This window comes from Tauraco erythrolophus, chromosome 6 (assembly GCF_009769465.1).
Source record: "Tauraco erythrolophus isolate bTauEry1 chromosome 6, bTauEry1.pri, whole genome shotgun sequence".
NCBI lineage: Eukaryota > Metazoa > Chordata > Aves > Musophagiformes > Musophagidae > Tauraco > Tauraco erythrolophus.
Genome location: NC_141470.1, coordinates 18428034 through 18446231, shown reverse-complemented (window position 1 = coordinate 18446231; position 18198 = coordinate 18428034). Strand labels below are relative to the sequence as shown.

At 40.2% G+C, this 18198-nt stretch overlaps 1 protein-coding gene across 1 annotated transcript in view; it reads right to left on the bottom strand.

The window, feature by feature from the left end:
* Positions 1-18198, bottom strand: part of PRMT3 (protein arginine methyltransferase 3) — a 69419-nt gene that overhangs the window by 21539 nt on the left and 29682 nt on the right. The window contains exons 10-12 of the mRNA XM_086612896.1: positions 13357-13435; positions 8096-8283; positions 817-903 (exon numbers count right to left, since the gene is read on the bottom strand). Of these exons, the coding sequence (XP_086469022.1) occupies positions 817-903; positions 8096-8283; positions 13357-13435 (354 nt within the window). The remainder of the gene's footprint in view (positions 1-816; positions 904-8095; positions 8284-13356; positions 13436-18198) is intronic.

The window sequence follows — 18198 nt, the reverse complement described above, 5'->3', positions numbered from 1 at the left end:
TCTTTTCATATTGACTAGTGTTTGATAGACAAATATCACTCGACTGAGTGAAATCACAGACTTGGATTTGCTGGAGATTCTTCCCTCAATTTAATACAACGTAGTCTGTAATACCAAGATGAATAAGCTTGTGTTTGTCGTAATTAACAATCGAATTCCAATCAAATTCCACAGCCTTTCTAGAATTAGTGTTCCTTCAAATATAAGTCATATTAACTTACATAAAGTAAAAATACTGACTTGCAAACACTAAGTAAAACAGATGCAGTAAAAACCCTGGTTATCAACCAGTCATTTAACAGATTCAGGTTCTAATTATCTGTTTGTTCCCCCTCAGTCTTCACAAGTGAAGTTCATGTACGTCCCTTTTTGAGACACTGTTTGCCATATGAGCTGCCATATGTTTATTAAGTGAGATATAGTCTATCTTTCCCATACCTATTTTGGTTTTCACTCTTTTTACTAACTCAGAAAAGCTCTTTTGAGAACAGTGACTGCGTCATTCTTGAGCACAATAGCAGGAACACCTCTGAACAGAAAACTCTTACTTCAGAAAAAGGGCTAGAGAACAAAAGAACAACTCCAGTGCTAAGGCTCTTTATCTTTCCCTTTCTTCACCTACTCGTATTATACCATAACACTATTACTGGAGTTTTACATCCATCTCTCTTTACAACAAGGGCTCATTTGACACCTCTGTACTGCAGAAATGAATCTTTCAAGGCAAAGATTGATGATAAATGAAGCTTAATTAATACATTGTCCATTAGTCCAATGTGATACTGATCATATATGAAGAAACTAAAGTAGTCTTACCGTACACTTTGTGCTTGTTGTAACGGTCAGGGTGAAATCTGAAGAGAATTCTAAGTCTGGAGTGGATGCAGTATTACAGTCGATATGCTGTTGAAAGGAATAATATAATTCTGTCAGTAACAGTGCTGAATTTAAATTAAGACCTTCCTTTGGACGAAGGTTGTTCAGGTGCTCCCGTAATAAGATAACTGTTCTAGGGCAATACTAATTCAGCTCTCCAAAAATGAGAAGAGACTGAAAATCCACCTACTCCTATCTGCAAGCTCACAAAACACCTGAAAACTCTCTTCACCAAATGCCAAAATAAACAGACACTTTGACTAGTAGTGGTATGGAACTAGATATAGAATCATAGAATGGTTAGGGCTGGAAGGGACCTTCAAAGGTCATCTAGTCCAACCCCCCTGCAAGGAACAGGGATATCTCCAACTAGATCAGGTTGCTCAGGGCCTCGTCCAACCTGGCCTTGAACGTCTCCAGGGATGGAGCATCCACCACCTCTCTGGGCAACCTGTTCCAGTGTTCTACAACTCTCATGGTAAAAAATTTTTTCCTAATATCCAATCTGAATCTACCTCCCTCTATTTTAAAACCATTACCCCTTGTCCTATCACAACGGGCCCTCCTGAACAGCCTCTCCCCATCTTTCCTGTAGGCCCCCTTGAGGTACTGGAAGACCACTATAAGGTCACCCCGGAGCCTCCTCTTCTCCAGGCTGAACAGCCCCAACTCTTTCAGCCTGTCCTCATAGGAAAGGTGCTCCAGCCCTCTTATCATCTTCGTGGCCCTCCTCTGGACCCTCTCCAACTGGTCCATGTCCTTCTTATGTTGGGGGCTCCAGAACTGGACGCAATACTCCAAGTGAGGTCTCACGAGGGCAGAGCTGAGGGGAAGAATCACCTCTCTCGACCTGCTGGCCACGCTCCTCTTGATGCAGCCCAGGACGTGGTTGGCCTTCTGGGCCGCAAGAGCACATTGCCGGCTCATATTGAGCTTCTCGTCCATCAGTACTCCCAAGTCCTTCTCCTCAGGGCTGCTCTCGATCCATTCTCCGCCCAGTCTGTATTTGTGCCTGGGATTGCCACGACCCAGATGTAGGACCTTGCATTTGGCCTGGTTGAACTTCATGAGCTACGGGCCCACCTCTCCAGCCTGTCGAGGTCCCTCTGGATGGCATCCCTCCCTTCCAGCGTGTCGACGGCACCACACAGCTTGGTGTCATCGGCGAACTTGCTGAGGGTGCACTCCATGCCACTGTCCACGTCACCAACAAAGATGTTGAAGAGGGCCGGGCCCAACACGGACCCCTGAGGGACGCCACTCGTGACCGGTCTCCACTTGGACATCGAGCCGTTGACCACTACTCTCTGAGTGCGGCCATTGAGCCAATTCCTTATCCACCGAGTGGTCCATCCATCAAACCCATGCCTCTCTAGTTTAGAGAGAAGAATGTCATGTGGGACAGTGTCAAAAGCTTTGCACAAGTCCAGGTAGATGATATCCATTGGTCGACCCTTGTCCACCGATGCTGTCACCCCATCATAAAAGGCCACCAAGTTGGTCAGGCACGATCTGCCTTTGGTGAAGCCATGTTGGCTGTCACCCACCACCTCCTTGCTCTCCATGTGCCTTAGCATGGTTCCCAGGAGAATCTGCTCCATGACCTTGCCAGGCACAGAGGTGAGGCTGACCGGCCTGTAGTTGCCCGGGTCCTCCTTGTTCCCCTTTTTAAAAATGGGGGTTATGTTCCCTCTCTTCCAGTCATCGGGGACCTCGCCAGACCGCCACGACTTCTCAAATACAATGGCCAGTGGCTTGGCAACTTCATCCGCCAGTTCCTTCAGGACCCGCGGATGGATCTCATCAGGTCCCATGGACTTGTGCACCTTCAAGTTCCTCAGATGTTCCCGAACCTGCTCTTCAAGTACAGTGGGCGGTGGTTCATCCTCACAGTCCCTGCTAGTTCTTTCCACAGCTTGGGCAGTAAGACAAGAGGCTTTATCAGTGAAAACTGAGGCAAAAAAGTCATTGAGTACCTCAGCCTTCTCTATGTCCCGGGTAACCAGAGCACCAGTATCCTTCCGGAGAGGGCCTACGTTCTCCTTGGACTTCCTTTTGTCCCCTACATACCTATAGAAGCTTTTCTTATTGCTTTTTATATCCCTTGCCAAATTTAATTCCTTCAGGGCTTTAGCCTTCCTCACTTGATCCCTGGTCACTCTTACAGCTTCTCTGTATTCCTCCCAGGCTATCTGTCTCCGCTTCCACCCTCTATAGGCTAACCTCTTCATTTTCAGTTGGTCCAGGAGCTCCTTGCTCATCCACGCGGGCTTCCTGGTCTTTTTGCCCGACTTGTTCTTCATCGGGATGCATCTCTGCTGAGCTTGGAGGAGGTGCTCCTTGAATGTGGACCAACTTTCCTGGGCCCCTCGTCCCTCCAGGGCCGCCTCCCATGGCACTTTGCCCATCAGGTCCTTGAAGAGGCCGAAGTCCGCCTTCCTGAAGTCTAGGGCACAGAGCTTGCTGTATAGTTTCCTTGCTGCCCCATGGATCTTGAACTCCACCGTGTCGTGGTCACTGCAGCCAAGGCTATCCTTAAGTGTCACATCGCCCACCAGTCCCTCCCTGTTGGTGAGCACAAGGTCGAGCATGGCACCCCTCCTTGTCGGCTCCTCTATCACCTGCAGGAGGAAGTTGTTGTCCACGCATTCCAGGAACCTCCTGGACTGCCTGTGCCCTGCTATGGAACTAGATATAGTAGCTCACTCTGTTCAAGAAAGTTGCTCTTTATGACAGTTGCCCATTGTTTAGATTAAATAGCTTTCACAGGCATCTTGACCTGTTTTACTCCCTGTTCATGTAGCCACATGGTAAACTACAGTATGAAATTGACATGGGTTAAAACTGGGCTTTTTTGATTTGCAATGTGAGTTTCATATTGATCATAAAACATTTGAGGTTGAAAGGGACCTCTGGAGATCACTTGGTCCACCTCTCTGCTCAAAGTAGGGTTAACTAAAGCACGCTCCTCAGGACCATGTCCAAACAGTTTCTGAATATCTCCAAGGATGAAGACTCCACAACCTCTCTGGGCAACCTCTACCACTGTTCAATTGCCCTCACAGCAAAAAAAAACGTTTCCTGATGTTTCAAGGTGATTGCCTGGAGTTCAGTCTGCACCTGTTGCTTCTCGTCCTGTCCCTGAGCACCACTGAGAAATCTGGTTCCACCTCCTGGTGCTGAGTACAAGAGAAAGTTTATCTCTCTTTACTTACTGGTGATGATCCTTCTTCCTAACGCAGTCCAGGAGGCTGGTTGGCTGCCTTTGCCACAAGAGTGTGTGGTGCTCGCTCATGGTAAACTTGTTGGTGTTGACCAGGACCCCCAAATTCTTCTCTGCAAAGCTGCTTTCCAGCCAGTAGGCACCCAACCTCTGCTGGCGTGTGGAGTTATTCCTTCCTCCCTAGCCACAGGATTTTGCATTGCCCTTTGACTGTCTTTGGAGAGGACCCCCATTGGCCAACATCTCCAGCCTATGGATGTCCTTCTGAACGGCAGCACAACCATGTGGTGTATCAGTGTGTGAAACATCAGAGGAGAAAAAGCACAGGAGGCACAGAACTGCTCTGCTATTTTGAAATTAACACAAAACAACAGCATCCAGGATAACAACAACAACACTGGAATAGGCTGCCCAGGGAGGTGGTTGAGTCCCCATCCCTGGATGTGTTTAAGAATAGGGTGGATGAGCTACTTAGCGATATGGTTTAATGGGGATTAGGGACGGTTGGACTCGATGATCTCTAAGGTCTTTTCCAACCTAGAAATCTATGAATCTATGAACACTGCCAAATCAAACTGCAACTTGCATTTTGATATTCTAATTTTTTATTTATATATATATATAAAAAAAAAAATCAGAGTTTTTAAAGAGTAGCAAGTTTCAGTTTTCAGCTGCTCATAAAAATTCCACCACATTTTTTCACTGTATGAAGTTCTTTAGTTTATGTACTCAGTTAAAATGCTTTATCTGAGAACGTCATATACTGCAGAAGCTAAATGTCATACACATTTTAAATCAATACTTCTTGATGCTGTCTTGCATTTCTTTAGGGAATGTTTTGCTTTCTGAAAAGTTACATTATAAACTACACAAAACAAGCAGCAGCTAATCTGAGCAAACACACAAAAATATCTTCTGTAATAACCACATGATAAATTGTAACATTTTTAATCTTTCCCTCAAAAATATAACCCATTTGTTCTGCAGAATGGCTATTGATTAAAACAATTTACCTATAATGCCACTGTAGCTCAACTCATTAATTTTACTACATCGTACTGTAACTCCGGCAAACGAGCTCATGCATTGACTTCAGGTTATTTTGAAAACCATGACTGTTACTGAGAAGAGATGAGTATAAAATCATTAAGTATTACCAGTTATGTGAAATGCTGCATGATGACAAGCTATGCTAAGCACATACACCTGAGCTGGACAGTGACTGCTCCTGACAGTATATATTAAAAAGGGACATGGAGCATTACCAGTAAAACATTTTGCTTCTAAAAATGACAGCAGCTTATAGACTGCATTGATCAAATTTATAGTTATTGTTACCAACACTTTACACATGTTGTTTTAATTTATTTGCTTGCCTAACAAACTGATAGAACTCAACTTATCCAGGCAGCTGTTAATCTAGAGAACGTTAGATGTTCTTCATTTTCTGTATACCAAACTCGTCCAAGTGGAGGCCAGTGACAAGTGGTGTTCCTCAGGAGTCAGTACTGGGGTCGGTGCTATTTAACATCTTTGTCGGCAACATGGACAGTGGGATCGAGTGCACCCTCAGCAGGTTTGCAGATGACACCAAGCTGTATGGTGTTGTGGACACCCTGGAGGGAAGGGATGCCATCCAGAGGGACCTTGACAGGCTGGAGAGGTGGGCCTGTGAGAACCTCATGAAGTTCAACAAGGCCAAGTGCATGGTACTGCATGTGGGTCGGGGCAATCCCAAGCACAAGTACAGGCTGGGCAGAGAATGGATCGAGAGCAGCCCTGAGGAAAAGGACTTGGGAGTGCTGGGGGATGAGAAGCTCAACATGAGCCGGCAATGTGTGCTGGCAACCCAGAAAGCCAACGGTATCCTGGGCTGCATCCAAAGAAGCGTGGCCAGCAGGTCGAGGGAGGTGATTCTGCCCCTCTACTCTGCTCTCGTGAGACCCCACCTGGAATATTGCGTTCAGCTCTGCAGTTTCGAACACTAGGAGGACATGGAACTGCTGGAGCAAGTCCAGAGGAGGGCCACAAAGATGATCCAAGGGCTGGAGCACGTCTCCTGTGAAGACAGGCTGAGAGAGTTGGGGCTGTTCAGCCTGGAGAAGAGAAGGCTCCCCGGTGATCTTACAGCAGTCTTCCAGTACTTAAAGGGGGCCTACAGGAAAGTTGGAGAGGGACTTTTTACAAGAGTATATAGTGATAAGACAAGGGGCGATGGCTTTAAACTGAAAGAGGGCAGATTTATACTGGATCTAAGGAAAAAATTCTTTCCTCTGAGGGTGATGAGGCACCAGAACAGGTTGCCGAGAGAAGTTTTAGATGCCCCATCCCTGGAAGTGTTCAAGGTCAGGTTGGATGAGGCTTTGGGCAACCTGGTGTAGCGGAAGGTGTCCCTGCCCATGGCAAGATCAAGAGTTGATCTTTGAGGTCCCTTCCAACTCTAAGCATTCTATGATTCTATTTGCAAGAAGTATTCAACTACCTTCCACTTGAACCAGAACATGCAAAATGTTATAAAAAAAGGGCAGGCGAGAAAAGCACCTATGCCTCATTCATTGCACAATCCAACCCATCTCAGATGCCTAACAATTACAGACTCAGATTCTTCATCTCAGTACCTCTGTTTTGTGCATGTTCATTCACTATAGGTGGAATTCATCTTCCCTATAACTACAGGTCTACAAAGTATATTTCACCAATTGGGCTGGTCACTCTACCCCTTCCTTATACTCAAGGAAAACAGACACTTAAAAGCTTCAACTCACACAACTTATTACAGGTGTCCTTAGGAATTCTGTTTGACTGACTCTAGGTGGAGTCTAGTCAACAAACTCAGAGAATAAAACATCAGACACATCTGTAATGACTTCATCATCTACAAATAAAGAATCCTGAAATATAAAAAACAGTAAGAAAAAAAAGGAAGTAGTGATGCACAAGAAGGCCAAAGTAGTTATTTAAGTTAAATCAGGACATACTTAACAACAAAACTGTACTTCACTTGCTACTGCTTTTGTGGGCAGGATGACTGACCACAGCAAGTAGTTTCTATGCTGGAAGAGACTGGTACTACCCTCAGTCATAGTATGAAGTTCAGTGATGAATTATGTAAATTCATTTTCTTCTATGTAAAAATAGGATAGGAATGCATTTAAATAGAAATTACCTCTTTAGTAAACAGGCAATTTCCACTGAAGGGCAGTAATATTACTGCCTTAAGTGCCTTACAATAGAAAAGTAACTATATGAACAATAATTAAAATAACATTGTGACCAAAAAAACCTCCCAAAACTTTCCTTATAATAGTCCTAATCTCAATTGGATATGAATTGTTCAAATTATAACTAATAACAAAGACTGTGAGCATTTCAAACCAATCAGTGTTGTGGAATTACATATCATGTGGATGTTCTCTCATATCAATCACTACCAGCTTTGCTGACATTCCTCATCACAAAGCTGCCATAGAAAAGGCAACACAGAAGAGTAAGCACAAAATTAATTCAATGAGTACTGCAGAAACCATTGTTGCCTTTTTAGATGTGGTCATTCTGTTGGATAAAGCTATGGGTGATAGCGAGTGATCCTCCAATGAAAGATCTTTAAAGCCAGCTAGCTTTACACAGAAATAGGTAGGAAGCCCCCCTGCAACTCAGTACACTCACTGAGGTGAGAAGGGAAGGAAATTAGAAGAAAAGATGCTATATTCCAGGGTTTTCTTGGTGAAGTTCAAATTTCAGTTACACATCTTGTAATTTACTAAAATGCAAGTAAATTTGGGTTTGGATTAAAGAAAACGTATAACAGAATAATCTAAATATGGGAAGATTATTAAGAGCTCAAACTTTATAAAAAAATAAATTAATACAAGTCTTGCAGTTTTAACACCAAGAACCTTATTGCCTTTGTATCGCGTGTGTATGTATTTTTTTTTCCCCTCCTTCATTAAAAAAAGGAAACTTGTAATCTGACTAGTAAAATTTTAAGTATAGTACCTTAATGACACAGGCTGTGGATATCAGTGTGTTTGAATCCAGCACCTCCACAACAGCTTCTGGAATTACAGCCTTCTTCATGCAAGACATGTCAAAGCCATATACATCGTCCCAGAAAAGTAGCTTGTCCACATGTTTATTCATATCCCCCACAGCTACCAGACTAATGGTGCAAATGTCAGGATAAACTGTAACAGAGACAGATGAGAGAAATTTTATTTCAGACATGCATAAAGAGGATTTCATTTTTTCTCTTTTCCCTTTAAGTGATTAATATATTAAAAGAGCAAATAAAATAACTCTTTTCAGCTCTTGGACAAGCCACTTTTTCTGCTATTTTATTTTCTGGAGTCTCATTTGTCGACAGAAGAGATTAGACACTGGAACTTAATTTTCCAACACTACTCTAGTAACATTACTTACTGTTCATGACAAAAATATCCCTGTAGTTGAATCCCACCACTGGGAAACAACTGGAAACTTCGTAACTGAAGAAATTAATTTGGAACATTCTACCCTGGATTCTATACAGAAATTGCCCTAAAATATATGACATAACTGTAGACAAACACCCAAAGGAAAATGCAGGTGAGGGCTTTGCAATAACAAGAAACCTCTGTGAAAAGACCTTATTTTCAGAAGAGAGCAAATCTTACTCAAGAGTTTTATTCCTGTTTCTTATCAGCTCTGAAATACTATTTCTGGGTACCAGAAAAGAATAACCATTCTTCTATCTGCATCTGAAGAGTATGGAAGTGACAACAGACAGAAGAGAACTTAGTCATCGATTCCCCCCTCCAGTTCTAGGATGACAGCTATCATTCTTACACTATCTTCCACATTAGTGCTCTCCCTACTCCCAAGAACATCTTCAGAACAAGTACTTATTTACAGGTTTTCCAAATAGTAGCAGAAGAGTGATATTCTTTAACAGCTGCCAACAGCAGAACCAGTCAATCTCTTGGCAGTGTCTATCCACTACTGATTGGAAAAGACACAAAGAACAGCTGCTAGGAACATGGCTGTCTACAGCACTATCAAACAGTAAGAGAAACTCAATTTATATTTAGCTACGTTTCTTTCCACAAAGACATTCCCATGTTTTGTTTCTAGAGTTTTAAAGCCTTTAAAGCCACATTACGTTGAACTTTTGATCTGGCTTCAGAGCAAAGTGCCTACTAATAAACATCTTATTTTATTTTTTATTGATACATGAAGGCAGCACTGTTAATGAAACCAAAGCTAAGTTTCTCTTTTCCTCCCCAGAATCTGGTGAACTGTAAAATTAATTTTGTCTTCAGCTCTGCTTGAAATTGTAGCTTATCAAAATGAGTATGGAGAAATCATTGCTATAGCACGGTAAGTCAGAAAAGCAGTATTTTTTGCCTTGTAAAACACTGAAGACAGAAACAGTAAATTGAAATCAGACCTTTTATATAGTAAGAGTAGATTTCGACTAAAGGAAATAATGTTATACATATTAATGATGAAGAAGAGTCTTCTCTAAATAGGCTTTTTTTTTCCTCTCTACATGAAGACATTGAAGTAAGCAACCATTCCTACATTTGGAATGATTAGTTTATACAAAATATGAACAGTCATTTTTCTCACTTTATGACCGTTCAAAACAGAATAAATAAATAAATATCAGCAAGCTTAAACTGGAATCCCATTAGTAAGCCATCACCATCCCTGCTTTGCAGATGAAGAACTCAAACCAGAAGGTTTCCCCAGGAATAGCCTACAATTAACTGAACAGTAAAAAGGCAGTTTGATGAGAATCAAAACAGGAAGGCATTCAAACTGTCTTGTCTGAAACAAATCCTTTGGTTCCAGCACACCTGACAGCTGTCGCCCACGCACAAAAATCAACATCTGGTAGTAGGAGTATTTGAAAGTAGTTTCTGGAGCCATCAATAAGAGATTTCAATTTCCTGAAGCTTTCATATTGCTGTTTACTAGTGTGACAACTGCGTTATATTCAGCTTTACCTTCCAGCGTTTCAAACCTTCAAGAGCGGCCACTAATTAAATTAAACAACAGTGTAAAACATAAGACAATATCAAGTGACTATAGCCTTTGAAGGAATATTTTTCATGGAAGCGTTCTTCATGGGATGCAAGGGGTATGGCCAGAACATTCAAGAGGGATGAGAAGAGTCCAAATGTCCCTAGTTGCAGCTGTAAATGAAAATGAAAATTACAGCAAAGAGTGATCAATTACTTTATAATCTTCCTGTCCACGTTTCTGGGACATTGTGTTAAGAGGAAAAAGTTTACCATGCCTACCAAGCGTGAAATATTTGAGTGGGCTCATAATCAGTTTTTATTAAATCTTTGTCCACACAGCAAATCCTTAAATCAGCAGTGGAATTTATGATCGATTATACAAAAGTGCTTTAGAAGGAGCTAAAAAGGTGAACACTAAGGCTCTAACGTAATCTGCATTCTCAGTTTAGCCCATCAATAGCAACCAGGAAGTTGACAATGCCTGTTCAGACTTCACAAAAAGAAATCTGTTCCACCAACAGCACACAGGCAAATGACTACAGTGATACATTAACTTCCAAATTTACTAACCCACCTATGTCCAGAACCCTATGCTATATTGAAGTTTGACTGGAAATGTAAGCATGTTATTTAAACATCCACCTAGATCATCTAAATGCTGTAGAGTTTTGTAAATACTTAAAAGCATCTGCTTAAAATTTTATTTGCCATTTCACCCATTATCCTCGATTTCCCTGAAAATCCTCTGCTCATTCTGCAACCCTGTAACACTTTCCTGTGCAATCCTGACAGACTTGTCTTTTTTTTCTCATTAAGCCTATAATTTAACAATTATTCCTTCCCACAGGTGAGAAGAACAAAACGCTGATCAGACAAAAGCACGTACTCCTCAATGCTCTCGGAGATTTATCGTTTTGACCATCTGTGTCCTTCTCGACTCAGTGCCCAGAAGTCATCTGTCACTAGTAACAGCTCACGTGGTGAACGGAATACGATGGGAAATCCTTTATCCCTTAGCAATGCCTCACAAACTTCAGGACGCTGAAGGGTAAGGCAGCAATCCTCCAGATATACAGAAATAATTCGAAGTGAACACCATCATCATTCTGACGTGAATAAGTAAACAGTATTACATTTTGAATGACACCTGCCTTATCTATGTCACCCCTCACCGATGTGTGCTGCGCTCAAGTGTATGCAAAAAAACCTATACTCAAGCAAGTAACAGCTCTAAAGAACAAACAGATGGGTCCTGGGCAGTAAGAATTTTATGTTCCCAAATAAAGCTATTATATACTGTACACATTACCCTAGACAGTTTGGCATAATCCACTTCAGCATGCCAGTAGGCTAAATTGAAGTAACGACGATATGACTGACTGAACACAAATCTAGAAATTGGGATTCTATTCCCGGCTCCATCACAGAAAGATGTGGTCAAATTGCAGCAGCTTCTATCGCTTTTCTCAGCTTTCAACCAGTCCCTGTAATAGCGATCGTGGGCTCAGTAGTACGAAGTGGCTTGAGACAAAATTAAGCTTTATGGCAGTCAGGAGTTTCTGTGGTAAGAATTCACCTCTGAATGAGCTCTTAATTTTGGCTGGTCTGAATTTGGACGTGCCCACAGTCCTACTGCTATTCATCCACAGTGCAGAAGCTCCCTCTTGCCAAGCTGACTGCTGAGCATGAATCTCAGGCACAGCCGTTTATCTGCCATACACGCTGGCAGAGGAGTAGTAATTGCAAACGTTTTAAGGAAACAGCTTTCTGTTTAAAATCTGGCCATAGCAATCGGCAACTGTATACTACTGTATGCTTTGTGAAAAGTCAAATAAAGGTCCAAGATCATTCTGAGACCACAAAGGATAAGGGCAGAACCAGGAAACGGAAACTTGGGAAGGCTCAAGCCATTGTTAAACTTAACAACAATACAGACAGAGCCTAGAGAACAAGATACTATCGCAGTTTCAACAGAGGTCAAAAAACTTCTGGCCCTTTTCAGAAGGCTTTGGTAGTAGTAACTAAACATAAAATGATTCCTCACAATTTTAGGGGATGTCCCCAAATCGTGATATGAAATTATCAGCATATACCTATACAGTACACTGTAACTGTGTTCCAGATCTGGCTGGACTATTCTAAACTACCGAAAACAAAAAAGCTCTTGTTCAGTCATGCTGTTTAAGTGGCTTCTAAATATTTTAATGCATGAACAGTAATCTTATAATTGTATATTCAGCTTTGTGAGCGAATGTTGAACAATTGCATAAAAACGTGGGTTTTTTTTGTTTGGTGGTTTTGTGTTTTGGTTGGTTTTTTTTTTCTGCTGCACTCTGTAGCACACAAAAGCTCACTGCAATCAAAGTGAAGCACTGCAGCGAGCACTGTTACATAGTCATTAATCCAATCATTAAGTCAGTGTAGTGAAACTAACTATGTGCATGGTTAGCACAAAAGGGGAAAAAAAACCCAGACTGATGGCTACAATTGAAAAGGTCAATATGAAATACAATACCGACAAAGGAATTAAGCGCAAGGAATAAAGTATATGCAGAACTCATGCAGAAAACCACATCACATGAGGAATAAATATTTACAGGCATTTAAATGCTGCTTAAGATGACACTACCCAAGCTACTTAAAAGGATAGAAGAACTCTACCTCAAAATGAAACCTTTTTGTTCTGTCACTTCCCTGCCTTCCAACCAGGAAGAAAAAGGGTAGATTCCCACCAGGATATAATAAATATGCTGGACTGAAACAGTGTAAATCTGTTAGTTATTTCACATGACTTCTTGCATTTGACACTATGTCTTCCCCACACTTCCCTCCTGCAGGAAAACATCCTATCCACTTTTCCTCTAATTCATCGTAGCTTACTCAAGCAGTACCACATCTTACAGAACAGAACTTATTTTGCTCTGTTCATAGTTATGCAGATGCTGGGATTTCGACAGGGTAAAACAAATGCCCACATGTGTGGGATGAAGCAGGGAGGAAAAATTTAGACTGTACTTAAGAACAAATAATCCCCTCTATTCTTAAAAACACCATTAACTTGAGACCTTGATACCCCATCTAATGTTCTTCTATTACCCATACAGTAAATTAATGCCTTGAAGCTCATACTAATGGAAACATTTTTCATTTAGACTGGCAACTTTCTCATCCATGCATAGCTTATTCTGAGTCTCCGAGTTCATTTAGTTTCCCCCCAGAGCTAAATTTATTAAAAGAATTACGCACACCAACCTGAGCCTCCCTCTACCAGGTACTTGTCCTTTGCGTAGATGACAGAATCCAGCATTGACTCAAAGAGAAGGAAATAACCCTGTTTATAGAAAAGGGAAAGAATTTAGAAATCATTATGCTTCTTATGTAGCCTATTTAATCAATCTACAGGTTAAGACTTTATCAACACAGTTTAAGAACTTTATATGCCCATACACCTCAAAAAGAGCCAGCACTCGGTGAATTTCTCAACAACAGCATTGTCACTTCAAAACTTCAGTTACATAAAGTATGATCTTTAATTTCCCAAACTTCAAGTATCTAGCACCTACTAAATTAATAAATTATAGGCAAACATCCAATCTACGCCAACAATTACCTGATCAAGTCCTACAACATAAAAAGAAATTCAACTCAAACCAAGTGAAAAGCTGTATATATTGATTTTATAGTAATAACTCTGAGGTGCCATACAAAAAAAACCCCAAGAAAATCCCTTCCCCCTTAGAACTGCAATTAACATTGAAATTATTGTGGGAGAAACACCAAGTAGAATGCATCTTTGCTACTTCACATTTGCAACTTCATGGTGCCCTGTACCAGCTTGGGCAATGCTCACAAAGACAGGTGGATATAAATCATATACCAAAGACATGGGCTCTCTGGATGTTCTACATCATTTAGCAGCACCTGAACTCAAAACATTCTCAGAGTAAAAATGCATAGAGTTAGGTTTGAGCAGGTTTTTTTTAGTGTTAGGATTAATTTTATAGCAGGTTCATCATACTGCTATAGTTGTTTAGAATAACTAATTGTAACCTTAATCGAGTCAAACTTTTTTTTAAACTTAAAAAAATTTATTTCATTAAACATTTCTGGAATATTAAAACCATATAGCAGTATTACACACAATGCAGCATTTTATATGTAACATTCAATTTCTCAACTACTTCTAAGTAAAATGCAAATTTCTGAGATATATAGCCCTTTGTTTTCCAGTTGATTTACTGATTTTACACCCTTCCCATCTTCCAAGTTTGGATATGATACTTATTCTTGCTGAATACTGTAACACAATTTCATCCACATCGACATTCTTGCAACATCAGATCAATTAAGACAGATCATACCAGCATACACGTTGGATTTTCACTTAGCATCCTCTCATTTTGCCTGAAGTACAGCTTAGCCATATGGCTTGATTTATACACTGATTGCCCATAGGAAAGAATAAAAAAGACAACTGGAAGTCCAGACTTTGGACCTGCAGGCCTACAAGTCCAGTCAGCAGTAACCAAACACAGCAACGCTAAGAAAATTTTTGTGCATCATCTTTCCTATGCTTCCATATTTGTACAATTAAAGGGATATTAAAAAAATTATTATTTAAATTATTTTCTATTTTTGAAGTCATCATGCCGCACTACTGAAGATCAACAGCACTGTGTGGGAACTGCACTGCTAAGACCAATCAAGTTTACTTCAAGTTTACGCCACCTTGGATGTTTATTTTGCCTAAGGCTCTTAGAACAAAAAACGCTGCAAGTTCAGAATTGCTTATGAACATCACCATCCACACTGCAGCCTTCAGAACTAAAAACAAAACTAGAAAACCATTTGTATTCAATAAGAACAATAGTATGAAAACAACAGAAATGCCCTGTTCTCAGTTTGTTTCTTCTGGTAACGGGACAGAATTCTACTGGACACTTTTCTTCCAAATATTGCCTGTTCTTTACTGCCTAACCTTTATGAAGTCCTTAGAACGAGTCCCGGAATGAAGACTACCACTTCGTGAGCGATGATTTTTAGTAAGCTTTGCAAAACGGTTGAAAAGGCCAAGAGCTCCAATTGCATCAAGCAGAGATGATTTTATGCCTACAGCAAGCCAAAAGCACAGAATGGAACCAGTTTTCTTTTTTTATTCTTATTCTTGCATTTTTAAAAATAGAATGTGTTTAGTTCATAAAAGTTCTTTTCTGATGCTTTCAACTGAAAATGAGTTGTTTTCACAGTACTTTAAATGTGACCTCTAGGATATATCTTACCAGTAGTTACCAGTAACAGTCATGAAGTACAAAGTGACATTTTTTTAGGGATCAGCTCTTCACTTATTTGTTCCTGCCTAAAATGCCCACCATCTACAACGTCTGTCAATCAAGTGTATTAAGTACAGCTGGAAGATACACCTTCTCATGAGAAATATAGTTAAATTCTCATCATCTTCTCCGCAACCTTTCCACTCTGACACCCTTGGCTCTCCTCTCCCCTCCCAGATCTATCTCCCTCCCGCCCCCCCCTCCCCACCCCCAATTCATTATAGCATTCCTGTAAGTTACACAAACCGTCAATGGTACCGAATCAAGTCATTTATTACCTATACCAAAGCGTTTTGCTCAGTGCGCTGTGCTCATCTGTAGTGTAATTTAGAATGTAATTTCACAGGCTGCTGCCTCACCTGTAGGGATGCCATCTGGAAAGAGAATTATACCTGATGTCTTTTCTCCGTGATGCTGTGGGGCACTCTTGCTTTCACCCCAATAATCTTCAGGGTTTTGTGCTGTGGTGTTTTTTTTTTTTAAGCGTGCATTAGCATCTTCAAAATTAATTATTGCAATGAGATCTCTAAGATACAAACCTGTGAGCTGAATATTAATAATTTAATTTTGCTAGCAGGTAAACTAAGACATATAAAAGGTGACAGGTTCTCTGTTAAAGATAATCTGAATACATGGCACATCTTAAATGTTATGCTTCGTATGATGCATTCTACTAAAAAGCTGGCCATTTCTTTCTCAAAACGAACCTGAAGTTCCTTATTTTTATCTTTTCAGAACTGAAACGAAATGGTTGTTCTCCAGTTAACAAAAAAAGTAGATCTACACACACTTATAAACAGATTTGGACAGGAACAGAAATACACAGCACTATGGAGCGGTCTGTTGAAGTATATGTCTGTCCTACGTCATGAAGTCAGCTATCAAACACACATGAGCCCACTGACAAATCTGAATCCAAAGAAATGTGAATATAGCTACATTTCTTATATGTCCCTTATATCTCTATTTCGCATTTGTAACGGAATTATAAAAGGCTCACAAAACTTTGATGGCTTAATATGCTGCATTGCTAAATTTTCCTCTATTATTCAAATACACTACAGCACTCCAAAATTTATTTTCATTTTAATGCAAAACCACATTAAAATACTTTACTAATTAAGTACAGAAAGCTCTTTTAACATTAGTGCTTCAGTATTCATCATGATATTCTTCATGAAGAAAAAGAGATTAATTAAGCTCTTTAAAAGCACTAATATACAATAACAACACTGAATTTAAAAATATACCTGACTGCATGGAGAGTACTAAAGAAAAACGCTTTGCTTAAAACAAATGACTTCAGATTAAAAATGCCTCTCCATGTACATTTCCCTTCCTATCCGTTCCTATCAAATATCTGTGTGGAATTTTATTTTGCCTTCACTTATTTTCTCCTTATTGGTGAAAGCCACATTATCAAGAACGCTTTTCCAAAAGTGGTAGTAGCATGTTTACAACAGTAAGAATTAGCAGAATTTTTAGTACAGCAGAAAAAACAAGTAAGGATAAAACTGAGAAGAAATATTTAACTACTTGAATAAGCAGTGCGGCTTCCCCCTTGCCTTCTAGCAAAGATCCATTTTATTATTTTCTGTAACATAGTCCGATACTCCAGACTAAGGCCTAATATTGAATATTTAATTAGATGAAAGGTTGCTATCAAACCACTGGCCCAGAGAGTGAACTTTTTTTGTAAACCCTATCAGTATAAAAACAAAAGTGCATTATTTTCTTGAAGTGAAGCTTCTAACTACAAGGTTTCCATTGGACTGTGGAGTCAAACAAATTACACAGGGCATGTAAAACAGACTGGACAACGGATTCTGATTTATAACATCAAGCGAAATCTTGAATTAACAGATGCATAAAACTGATGTGGTCCGCTCGATTTCGTGAAAAATTACTTTTTACTTGACAAAATCCCCCCAAAACCTGGGGTGCATTTAAACGACAAGCAGCAGCTTCACGTAAATTCTGCATGCTCTGCTGCAGCACCATTTCCCTCACACTAAGTCAGCCTTCATGCTGATCTCTCATGTATGATTTAATTTAAAAAAAGGAAATAATTCATTACTGACAGAGCAAGCCCACACATTTCAAAACCACAGCTTGACTTTGCTATTACGCACACCCTGGTGTGTCCTTAAACAAATGCGAGATGAGTGAGAACACTGAAAGGGAAGATGTTAAGAGCAGAAAAGTGATACCCATTATTGGTGTTGGCAAAAAAGAAAATATTTTCATGCAAGGAAATACAATTCCTTTGTGAAAACCATTTTGCTGTCCAGAAATTAAAGCGTTCAGATACTTAGTATGCTCTTTATACAGCATTATTAAAAACACAGGAAAGGTCAATTCTTACTTAAAATTATAAATTATTACTGTGTTATAGAAACAGAACACTTGTATTAACGCACCTCCATATACTAACAAAAGCAATAGAGAATATTAAGATTACAGAAAGACTAATAATTGTTAAGAAAGTGCCATCACTGTATATCCCTCACCGAAATGGGGGAAAGCAGGGAGGAGCGAAAAGGTTGTTTCCAGTCTTTCAGACATGCTCACTTCTTAGTCCTTTTCCCTAGACCCTCATGATTACCTCCTGTTCACAGCTCATTCTGGTATCACTTCAAAATTATCTAACACACAAAAAAAAACCCACCCACAACAAGAAAAGGAAGGTAACCAAAATATTAGCTACCTAAGCAATGATACGATTAAGAGACAAGAGTACTGGATTCTATCCTTGGTTTATTTT